The sequence below is a fragment of the Saccostrea cucullata genome, unplaced genomic scaffold (genome assembly GCF_032062105.1).
Source record: "Saccostrea cucullata isolate Sc308-1 unplaced genomic scaffold, CSIRO_AGI_Scuc_v1 ctg3957, whole genome shotgun sequence".
Classification (NCBI taxonomy): Eukaryota; Metazoa; Mollusca; class Bivalvia; order Ostreida; family Ostreidae; genus Saccostrea; species Saccostrea cuccullata.
Window position 1 is genome coordinate 168 of NW_026931397.1, and position 12526 is coordinate 12693.

General features: G+C 33.9%; 1 protein-coding gene across 1 annotated transcript in view; it reads left to right on the top strand.

Annotated features, from left to right (window-relative positions):
- Positions 1–1251: 1251 nt before the first annotated feature.
- The window catches only part of LOC134232516 (B-cell receptor CD22-like), a gene marked incomplete at its 3' end in the record, with an annotated part of 42323 nt that continues 31048 nt past the window's right edge, over positions 1252–12526 (top strand). The window contains exons 1-5 of the mRNA XM_062714493.1: positions 1252–1288; positions 3514–3822; positions 4133–4402; positions 5088–5357; positions 6225–6494. Coding sequence (XP_062570477.1) covers positions 1252–1288; positions 3514–3822; positions 4133–4402; positions 5088–5357; positions 6225–6494 — 1156 coding nt within the window. The remainder of the gene's footprint in view (positions 1289–3513; positions 3823–4132; positions 4403–5087; positions 5358–6224; positions 6495–12526) is intronic.

Here is a 12526-nt window from a genome sequence, read left to right on the forward strand (position 1 = left end):
GTTTTTTTTTTTTTTCTAGAAATGGGACTAAAAGTGATATCTTTAAACCTCTTGAGAATTTGTTATATATTAAAGCAATATGAGCTGCAACTTTGATGTCAGAATTTTTCTGTTGCAAAATTGTAAATTACTATTCCAATGACAGAAAAAAAACTTTTAATAAACTTCTGTAGTTTATATTTGCGATGGATTGAATGATTGATTGTATATGTTCGGCGTCCCTCTCCAGAATATTTCACTGATATGGAGACGTCACCATTGCCGGTGAAGGGATGCAAATTTAGGCCTATGTTCGGTACTTACGGGCTTTGAGCAGGGAGGGATCTTTATCGTGGGACACCTGCTGTGACACGGGGCCTCGGTTTATACGGTCTCATCCGAAGGACCGCCCCATTTAGTCGCCTTTTACAACAAGCAAAGGGGTACTGAGGACCTATTCTAACCCGGATCCCCATGGGGAAGAACAATTTATAAGCTTCAATTGAATCAAAACTACTTTATTGTCGTCCTGTACAATGATGATTTCTTGTATAATACCGTATATTGGATTGTACATGCATATGTATATAAGTCTTTCGTCTGATTTGTTTTATTCCAATTGATCATAAAAGCTTAGGTTGCATAAAATTTATCATAATACTGTGGTTTCATCAATTTTGTTAGCATCAATTTTCGTGGATTTTGTAAAACAGCCAGTTTCGAGGATACGTAATTTCGTGGAAAAGCATTTCATATACAAGTGTCATATTTCGTAATTCGATGAACATTTGAATTCGTTGATCTGCTCAACAATGAAATCCACGAAAATTGGTGCTCAACGAATATTGATGAAACCACAGTAACATATGTTAAAAGCAAAATAAAATTTTCAAAAATGCGGCTCACATTGCTATTATACAAGCAAAGTTGTTTTAAATGTCAAGTAGTATCTAAAGAGATAATCAAAATACGTTCATTGACGTTACTTCCGGCCAAACCGGATGTAATTAGAATATGCATATTTTTGCCATTATTGACGCGTTCTTGGGTAATATCTGTCTCTGGAAGCAAAAAAAGTATTTTTCCGTACATTGACAGCACTTCCGGTTGGACCTAAAGTAGCCAAAAAGCTTGCTTTTGCAATAATCAACATAGATTGGGAGAATTTATTCAAAGTATCATTTGAGACGTCATTACTCATTTTATTTTCAAACTAGAGGTATTGTGAGCAAGTTGCTCACTAAATAATACCCCGCCACCCATATGAATATAATGGTGGATCAGGAAGTGAAATTGGAGCTGCACAATGGTAATATGTAATAATGATTCTGTGAAAGTTTCGTAAAATTTAATATTTATAAATCATATATAACATCAAAAAATCTAGATTTATGTATATTTAATTCTACGACGTCACATCCCATTCGGAGTTTTCTGCAATTTGGTGTTTTCAGAGGGTCACTTTGTCCGGCAGTTTTCTCAAAAAGCACTGTATACACAAGTATAAAATTTTCAGTGATGCTAGAATTTGGAGAAGTGAATTTTGTATATAATTGCCGCCGAAAGTATGAAGTACCGACACTCGCTACAGTTCGTAAATAGTCCTATCGCGAATTCCAATTTTCTAACATCTTTTCAACAATATCTTTTTACCTATAAAATTTTGGGAAAAACATATAAAACAAAAGGAGTGTAGAATTCCAAGATCGTTTAATTGATATCCAGGAAAAAGGGTTGGCCCATAAAATAATGGAGTTAGTGGGGCAAAAAATTTTCCTGATATCTCATACAGTTTTGAGAATTTGTAACATATCAAAGCAGCAAGGTTGTTCAAAACGACTAGTGGGGTCGTCAAAATACGTCCGTTGACGTCACTTCCGGCCAAACACGAAGTAGTCCAAAATTGCTTATTTTCACAGATTGTGGTATTGAATTGAGTAACACATGTCACAGAGTACGTCCAACCTTATTTTTGTAGCTTAATGTCAATTTCAACAACTTCCGGTTTAACCAGAAGTAACCATATATGATTCATTTTTGCAAATATTAAGTAACAAATCATATTAGTTACTTCATAGGAGTCTTCCGGCCTAATTTTCTGCAGATTAGAATCAGTTCATATCAAACCGGAAGTTGTATAAAATTGCTTGGTTTACAAAAATCAACATTGATTTCAATAATTTTAGTTCTAAATACAGATAGACCTAATTTTTGGTTTGAAGGTTTTATTCTTCAATAAATATTATATTTACCTATTTTACAAGCAGTGCTTCTGAAAATTAGACGAAAGACATATTTGTTGCTTTGCAACAAGCTCAGCAATAGGTTTTTCTATTTTTTGAGTCATTTTTGAATTATTTTTGCTTAAAAATTAATTTTAGAAAGTAAAATAGTTGAAATGCAACAAAGAACTTACAAATATTTGCCCCCAAAATCAAACTTTCACGGAGTAAAATTAAATTATGTTTTAAAACAGGGGGATTCATGCTGACTTCAAAGCACTGAATGTTTTCGTCAGCAATGACGTCATATGTTTGAAATGACGTCAGGAAAATGACGTAAATCTAAAATCTCCATGATTTCTATAGAAAAATGTAAAAATTGCGTCAATATTTTGAGTAAAAATTACCGAGCGCAGGTGTGTTCAGGCGTAGTATTTTGATATAATGTGTAGAATAATAATATCAATTAAATATGCAAATATTGTTCCTGAACAGACATGCGCTCTATAAATTCTATAAATAAGATTGTTGAAATTTTGTCCATTTTGTCCTCTTTCTGAAAAATAATGCAAAATCCGACGAGTTTGTGACGTCATAAATAAAAAAAAATTGTCAACAACCTACTTTGAAACTATAATATGTTTTGTTAATCTATATTTTTCATACAATTTATACAATACAACACATTTTAAGAATTTTTCAAAATTTAATTTTTGTGGGGGCAAAGATATGCAATATACCGAATATAATTCTTTTAAAAAAGTGGAAAGACCTCTAATTGTTCTATGAACAATAAGTGTATTAATTGTATTTTGCATTCATTTTTCATCTTTGTAAGACTTGATCAAATCAAGTGTGATCAAAAAGAGATCAATTGGGTTTTGAACCTTACAATAAGCAAAGAGTATTTAGACCAGATTTTCGATTGATTAATTGATTACTGTTTGACACCGAGTTGGCAATATTTAAGCCATATTTTGATGGCAAGATTTTTGAAATTCTTTTGCAACATAGATTCATTTATCAGTTAATTTTGTTCTATATATCTATAGAACCTTTACATTATTATATTAAACCCAGGTGACTGTTAAGACCCTTGGGCCTTTTGATGATCTTATGTTTGATTTAATAGAGAAAAATGGCTGACATTTTTCTTGATCTCAGCAATGACCAAAGAAGATAAAATTAAGAAATCATCATTTGAATCATTTATTATAAATAAAATAAAAGAAACTAAAAGAACTTTGTTGTATTATGATTCATTTCAAAGAGTTTATTTTACCCATAATATTGATACATGTATAATGATCAGACGAAATAAATTTGAACTATTTTGGATTATTGGTTATAGATCCTCCGACTGTGTCCAGTTTGACAAATAAAGACATTATAGAAGGAGATGACCTATCTGTCACATGTTCTGTCACCAATGGAAATCCTTCCCAAACCAATGTCTACTGGACCAAGACAGATGACTCTGGATTTAGACAGAATGGTGCTGAACTACGGATACAGAGAATACAGAGAGGCAGTGCTGGTACCTACACGTGTACAGCACAAAACAGTTACAGCACTGGAGGCACGGGATCAAACAGTCAGTCTATGACCATCAACGTGTTCTGTAAGTGTATTATTAAAGCATATTATCTCATTATTAATTCGAGTTAAGTGAGCCATTTTGCATCTTTGGATGCCTTTGATATCTAACTTAACTTCAGCTATTTCATTATGATTTTGTTGGATATACATGTATTTGAAATCAGACTTGAAATCCATTTAACCTAATGAGTATTAGGAAAACATATGTTATACTATAGTATCTTCTCTAAAAGAAAATTGCAACTTGCAAAACAAGCCTTCCTTATCGATGATAAAAGATGCATTATATTCAATATAAACTTTTGAAATTTTATCCACAATTTCCATTATAGATCCTCCGACTGTGTTCAGTTTGACAGATAAAGACATTATAGAAGGAGATGACCTATCTGTCACGTGTTCTGTCACCAATGGAAATCCTTCCAAAACCACTGTCTACTGGACCAAGACAGGTGACTCTGGATTTAGACAGAATGGTGCTGAACTACGGATACAGAGAATACAGAGAAGCAGTGCTGGTACCTACACGTGTACAGCACAAAACAGTTACAGCATTGGAGGCACGGGATCAAACAGTCAGTCTATGACTGTCAATGTGTTGTGTAAGTTATTATTTACCAATTGTATGCATTTGAAAAGTAGAGTTGTGTTCTATCTTAGTATACATTCTACCTTATTTAAATCCTGTTCCAAATGACTATGTGACTTTGTCCGATTCTAGCATTTGTTTAAGCTGATATGAACTCATACTTTCTTGGAATAGGAAATAATTTTAAAAGAAATCTTGAAAATTGGTGTATCGTCTAAATAATTTCTTATGCAGATCCGTTAGACTTTTTAAAAAAAACTTGCAATATTGCTGAGAACTAAATTAACTACTTTGCTGAATTTTGAACATTTTATCTCTATTGCTTTTGGATACCAGGCCCCGGGATCATGAAACAAACTTAGACTTAAGTCAAAATTTCAATTATCTATAAAATCTTTAAACCTTCTTGAAGGAAACTCATAATTTGCATGCAACAGCAGGCTGATGATACAAAATCGGAAAGCATTTTCATTTTGGGCTGCTTGGCCTCTAAAAAATATCAGCATCTAAGGCATTTTCTGACTTAAGCTTAAGATGCTTCATGATCCCGGGCCCAGATCTTTGTTTCTGATTTTTATTTGTTAATCTCCAGTGAATCTTTTAAAGTGTTTTATTATACTCAAGTGATTGGTAAAACAATTGTGCATCTTGATTTGAAAAGAATTTGTAAAAATGTTTCATATATCTTTCAATTAAAGATCCTCCAACTGTGTTCAGTTTGACAGATAAAGACGTTATAGAAGGAGATGACCTATCTGTCACGTGTTCTGTCACCAATGGAAATCCTACTCAAACCACTGTCTACTGGACCAAGACAGGTGACTCTGGATTTAGACAGAATGGTGCTGTACTACGGATACAGAGAATACAGAGAAGCAGTGCTGGTACCTACACGTGTACAGCACAAAACAGTTACAGCATTGGAGGCACAGGGTCAAACAGTCAGTCTATGACCATCAATGTGTTCTGTAAGTGTGTAAAATAAATAGAGAATATTCAATGATTTGTATTTGAATATGGAATTTATTTCACGAGTGTGACATGATTTTTTTAATATTTTTATGCGTGCGAAGCACAAGTGAAAATATAAAAAAAAAACCTGTCTCACGAGTGAAATAAATTCCATACTGTAGAAGTGGAAAACATTACGGTGTTTTTAATTTCACTATGTTCACGATTTAAGAATTTTACGCGAACTTTAAGCCATCGCGATAATTATTTCACGTCATTTCTATCTAGAAACAGTCATAGTACCTGACTATTTACAAACGATTCTCCGTGAAATTAAAACCACCGTGAAAGGTTACTTTCTAACAAACCGTGAAATTTTAGACACGTGAAATTAAAGACGTCTACAGTATTCAAATACAAAACATTGAATTTTCTGTTTATTACATTTTCCTTTATTTTCCCTTTGCCTTGATTTTTGTAACGTGTACTTTTGTGCATGCAATTGCAAACCTATGAAAAGAATTTTGTATCTTAATTAGTGTAGTCAGCTTGTGTGCCAAGTTATATTAAAATCAGACCAATCAAAAAATGTAGGAGAAATTTGTTCTGATCTTTTGTGGGTAGATTCTCTGCCATGAATTGTAGGACATATGTTTTTGTTTTCTATGAACTTTATGTATACGTTGTATTTCGGATGTAACTAATCACCACGAGATGCTAACTCTTCCAAGGCACCTTAATCCACCTCTGGATATACCGGAGTCCCGGTCATGTTTTGTTCACAGGTTTTTGTTTAAAAAAAAAACAAACCAGGACTTGCTTTTTGTCAAGTGATAAATTTTGTTCAAGTCTAAAAATTAAAAAAAATATTCTTTACTTTATAGATCCCCCGTCTGTGTCCAGTTTGACAGATAAAGACATTATAGAAGGAGATGACCTATCTGTCACGTGTTCTGTCACCAATGGAAATCCTTCCCAAACCAATGTCTACTGGACTAAGACAGGTGACTCTGGATTTAGACAGAATGGTGCTGTACTGCGGATACAGAGAATACAGAGAAACATGGCTGGTACCTACACATGTACAGCACAAAACAGTTACAGCATTGGAGGCGCGGGATCAAACAGTCAGTCCATGAATGTCAATGTGCTCTGTAAGTTATACTATGTATATGCATTTAAGAAATACATTGTGTACTATCTTCCCACGCTTGTTACAGTATTCGGATTAAATATGTCATTGTCAATCAATGAGTTGACATGAAGAGAAAAAAAAGAAATACCAATCCAAAGTGGTTAAATCAAGTTCAGATCTTTCATGACGGTTTACATGAACAATAAAAAAAGTTACTTTTTTTCTAAACAAAGTTTCATGCATGTTTTAGAGTGTTCATTTTTCTGTTGACGCCCCCTGTCGTAATCTCTCAAAATTTATTAGATCACCGCAGTAAATTCAGGTGACCTTTTGATTTCTGTTATCGTCCTTCGTCATGTGTCGTGCAAAGTCTGTTCTGCGTTGTCCGTTGTGTTTTAACATTTAATTAACATTTATAGCTCCTTCTTTGAACCACAGAACTTATTACTACCAGTTTTTTTTTAAATATTGCCTCTATTGGTGAAGGGGATTGAAGTGAAAATTGCAATTTTCATGTTCCCTAATCTCCTGGGACCCTGGTGAAGCAAAAATCTACTAAATTAGTGCAACAAGTAGGGAAAATGCAATAATTCATTGAAAATCTTTTCTTCGGTTCCTGGGTATTATGAAAACAAACTAAATGCATAGCTATGATTAGGAAGGTCGTCTCCTCCAAAGTTATGAATTTCATGGCCTCAAAGTCAGGGGTTCTGGTGTTAAGGCGGGAGTCTAATGATTAATAGTCCATAGTGAAAATACATTAGTTGTTTGAAAATCTTCTCCCCAGCTCTTGGATATTAAGGATCTTCCAAACACATCAAACTTATTTTCCTTTATTTCTGAGCATTACTTTTTTACAAGAATATTAACCCTTAAAAGAATCGTCCAGGAATTAAAGAGACACCGTAACGCACAAATGGGAAAATTGACAAATGTAGAATTTTTGCATGATCCCTGTGAATTTTGTTCAACTCCTAAACGTATTTATTTAGATTTCAGAACCTAAAATTCTATTTTTATGGAGAAAAATAAAAGTATAAAAAATTTCAGTATGCCCCATAACGAAAATATTGCTAAATACAGCTTCCTCCATATTGTACGCATGCGCAGAAAAGTTGAATAAGTTTCCATAGTTACCATGGTCTCAAGTACCCCGGAATGAATGTAAGAATTATTTAAAAATAATTTCAGAAGTTTCAAGACTTTTTTCCAATTAGTTTTTATAGGTAACATAACAACTGCTGTATTTTCCTACGGTATATCATTAGTCTCACAAAATGGCTACAAAAACTTATTTTTATTGGTCAATATATTTTTTGAGAATTTAATTTATTAAAAATAAATAAAACCCATCTTCTCTAACGTTCATTTTTTGAGAATTTAATTTATTCAAAGTAAATAAAACCCATCTTCTCTAAAGTACATCTAGAAAAAAAAGAGAAAGACTCCTGTTGTATAGAAGAAACATTATTGAATTAAATTACAATAAAAAATTGAATTAATATCAAATACACTGATGTGGAAAAAGTATTATCAAAAGTTGTGGTTTCAAGTTTCTTTTTAGAGTTATCTTTCCTTTCGATCGGGACTCAAAATCTTAGGCAAGTCTTTTTACTATTTGTCAATGAACTGGACAGATATGATTGAGCAAAACTAGAAACGCACAATATTCATAAATATTTGTACATACACAATAAAATAAATTAAATGTATCACAAAGTGTGCAGACTTTCAACTTTCAACCACAGACTCTGTAAACGATGTGGCAATTGGTTGATTAGTATGAAAGTATAAAATAACCTTAAAGTGTCTAGCCATACCAGCACCTGTTATTATTCAACATAAACCTCTAAACCCACAGGCACCTGAAGTGTGGATAATAACGACCCCCCCCCTCTTTTTTTAATGAAAAAACTGTAAGGGTGGTTAATTATGTTCCCCAAACGAAGTTGGGGAACATATTGTTTTTACTCTGTTTCTTATTATTATTATTATTATTATTATTATTATTATTTTTCTTCTTCTTCCTGGAACTTTTTTGTCCGGGAATGATCTTGTAAACTGTTCGTCCGATGTAGGTAAAACCTTTTTAGGGTTAGTAGACATGTTATGTAGATTTGCGGAATCAAGGTCATTTTGCGCGCACGTGCTTGCAAGAGCGTGCACGTGCAACACGTGAAATGACCAATATAATAGATATAGCCACAACTGTTCTATTTTTAAATGAAATGCTTTGAAACTCATAATGTGAGGATATATTAGTAGTATAGACATGACGACATGGTGAAAATAGCAAGATCTCACGCGCATGCACGTGCACTTCGCTCTGATTGGCTGCAACTAAAGTCTCAATATCTTTCTTGTTTTTTGACGAAATCCTTTGAAATTTTGAACATAGCCATGCATTAGGATATCCTACAACATGAAATAAAGCAATTATCATGAAAACACGTGAATGCACGTGCGCTGCAATCTGATTGGCTGAAACTTTAAACAGCTATAACTCCCTTGGTTTTCAACCAAACAGGATTGGATTTGGAACATAGATAGATATAATGGACTTCTACAAGTAGGTATGGTCACCATGCACATGCATACACGTGCGTGTACATGTGCTGCAATCTGATTGGCTGAAACTTTAAACAGCTATAACTCCCTTAGTTTTCACGCAAACGGGGTGGAATTTAGAACATAGATAGATGTAATGGACTTCTACAAGAAGGTATGGTCACCATGCTCATGTATGCACGTGCGTGCACGTGAAATGAGTAAAATCAAACATACACTTGAATGAGCGTATTTTTTAAATAATTTTGGATTAAATACTTTAATATTCAGTATATTAAAAATTAAAAATAATTAAAAAAAATAGATTGTGTAGACAAGATGATATGGTCATGACGCAAATGCATTCACATGTGCACGCGTGCAATGCTAAAGTTTAAATGATTTTTGTACACTTCTTTGTTAATGTTGTTAAAATCTCAGATGCATAGAGGTTGTTTAATGAAGCTTACAGGGAATATGGCACCAACAGGGAGTTGGGGAGCGTTTGGGAACATCTGTAACGGTCCCCGTTACAATTAGCACTAGTTGTAATGCAGTTTAAATATATAACCAATCAGATAAGGCGAAACAGAATTGCGACTCCAAAACCTGATCCAAAGCTGCCAATGGAGAAAATTTTACGTGTCCGATTAATAAATCGTCCGATTACGGCATATTAAACATTAATGGCGGGGTTTAGGTTAAATAGCTCAGTAGAAGAACATCTCCTTGACAGAATGCTTGCAAAAGTATGATGGGTAACAATGTATTACCTTGAAACTCTGTCTCGAAGCGGGGAACCCCCCGTTTGCTTACAAATTTTGTTTCTTACCTTGTGTATTTTTATTAAACCGAATAGGGCCATTCTTTAAACGTAAGAAAAAGTAAATTATGCTTGCATAGAACGAGATATAGATGTGTTTGACGGGGAAATTTTGTAAATTTGAGATATTATACACTCTTACATTTTTTTCATTAAAAAGGAGGGGGGTATTATCCACACTTCAGGTGCCTGTGTCTAAACCCTGTTGTCCTTTTATTTAAAAAGGCATACATCTTTTTATAGGTTACTTCATTATCATGCCATATGTTCGGGTACCTGTAAAGTGCGAAACGAAATAGAAATGAAACGAAACGAACTGAAACGAAACGAAATCTACCGAAACGAAACGAAACCTACCGAAACGAAACGAAATCAAGACGAAACGAAACGGAATCAAAACGAAACCTGCCGAAACGAAACTTTCAGAATGTTTATATGGTCTAATTTTACTTCATATGAAATTTATATAGTTCAAGCACCACAGGCAATTGTTTCGCTTCAACATACATAGACGTCCGAAGGAAATTGAAAGTGGTGGGGGGGGGGGGGGGGGCTTAATAAACAAAAAAGGTAAACCCCAATTTTAAATGCCAATATAATATAAAAATTTGCAAAAAATTGGGGGGGGGGGGAGGGCTACCCCCCCCTCCCCGCTTCCGACGCCTATGTCATATTTTTTTTAATATCTTACTGAATAATTTACCTACTTAAAAATGACATTGTTCGCTTCGAGAGACTTTCTTCTTGTCAGTTAAATCGTTTTAGACGTCTCTGGTCGAGCCTCTTTATTGCAAATTCTTCCTCGAAAATTACCTCGATAAAAATAGGACCTTATGTACGTAGAAATGATACACAAGATTCCGGTTGGTGTTAGATGTATAATTGAACAATAAAACCAGACACCTCGGAATGGAATACTAAATACTCTAAGTCTCTGGTTTATCCTATGTTTTAAGACATTCGCAATACAACAGTATTTAGTGACTTTATTTCGAACCGTTCATAAACGAGACTTTACGTACATGTAACACATCAATTTGGATAGATATGTTGTATCTAGATAAATAAGGACTGAAAATAAGAGTAAGATGTAAAAATTATAAAATACTCACATATTGAAATTGTACATGCATAGTATGCTCGTGCATATTTGCGGCTGGCAAACATATAAATACATCATTAGACTGAGAAGGGAGCATAAAATACCGGTAATTAAATTTTCTCTTATGAAGTGCATGAATATATAAATTCTGTTTGAAGTAAAAAAAAAGTCCACATGCAGTTACACATATATAATTATATACATGTACCTTGATTTGAAAAAAAAAAAATTTGATAGTTTCGTTTCGTTTCAGCAGGTTTCGTTTTAATTTCGTTTCGTTTCGTCTTGATTTCGTTTCGTTTCGGTAGATTTCGTTTCGTTTCGGCATATTTCGTTTCGTTTCGTTTCGTTTCTATTTCGTTTCGCACTTTACAGGTACCCCATATGTTCATTGTGTATGATTAGTTTGTCGCTCTCAGTTCATTGCATACCTTTCCCTTGACAAAACGTCATCTCTAAAGCGTTTGGGAGTCTCTCAAAATCTGTGCCGGGCAAATCGTCAGTGCACAAACTAAATAGAACCGGAAGTCTCCATAAATGTCAAAAGTCACGGGGTGCGGAGGACCCTTAAGCCAATGAACTACATTCATAGTTATCATGAACAAGGTTGTCTCTTCCAAAAGTGTGAATTTTATGCCCTCTGTATCAGGCTTCCGATAGTAGGGCGGGGGTCCATTGATTGCTGTATATAAATAGATATAATGAAAATACATTATATTTTTTTTAAATCTTATCATCTCCTTCTGGGTATAAAACATTAAATTGGAAATTCCTCTTCCAGTACTGTGAATTTAATGGCCCCAATTTTTTTCCCAACATTACCTTTAATATTGAAAATGTCCACTGAAAGGCTGGTTGCCCCCCCCCCCCTTGCTTGTCAACTTTTTGGGGTAAGCAAAAATTGTTTCTAAAGCTGACACGCCCAGCTTAAAAAAAAAATTAAAAAACGATGCTACGTCACTGTAACACTGATGATCTAAGTGCATTATTATGATGAGCAAGCTTAAGGTGCTTCTTCCAAAATTGTGAATTTCAAGGATATTGCATCGTAATTTAATGTGATGGGTTTGCAGGGCCTGTATGGGATATACGTGTAAGGTGATAATTATTAATCAAGATAATTATTGTAATGTTTCAAATAACTAAATATATGACTGTCAAATCGTAGCACATTCTTGCGAACTATGATCAGTGGTAGCTTCAACTTGTCCGTTTACAATAGTCTGTCTGTCGCATCCATTTGAAACATGTTGCATACACGTGATCGGCATTGGCATATTCTCATCAACAGATTGTCGTTAATATTATTTCTATATTACTTAATCGTCTTTTAAACTGTATAAGCAATGTTTGTTAGTTTGTTGATGCTACAGAGTTATAGCAAAATCGTTCCCGGATATTTTAAACGCCAAGTAAAAGCCAAATCAATACAGTTCAAAAATCACGTCTCGCAAATAGAAAGTGTAGTTCCGATTTTACTATTCGTCAGTGATGTAGTGTTAGTATTGGTCTACTTTAAGATATTCGACCCATAATAGCCTCAGATTCAACTAATCTAAATGCATAATACATAATACTC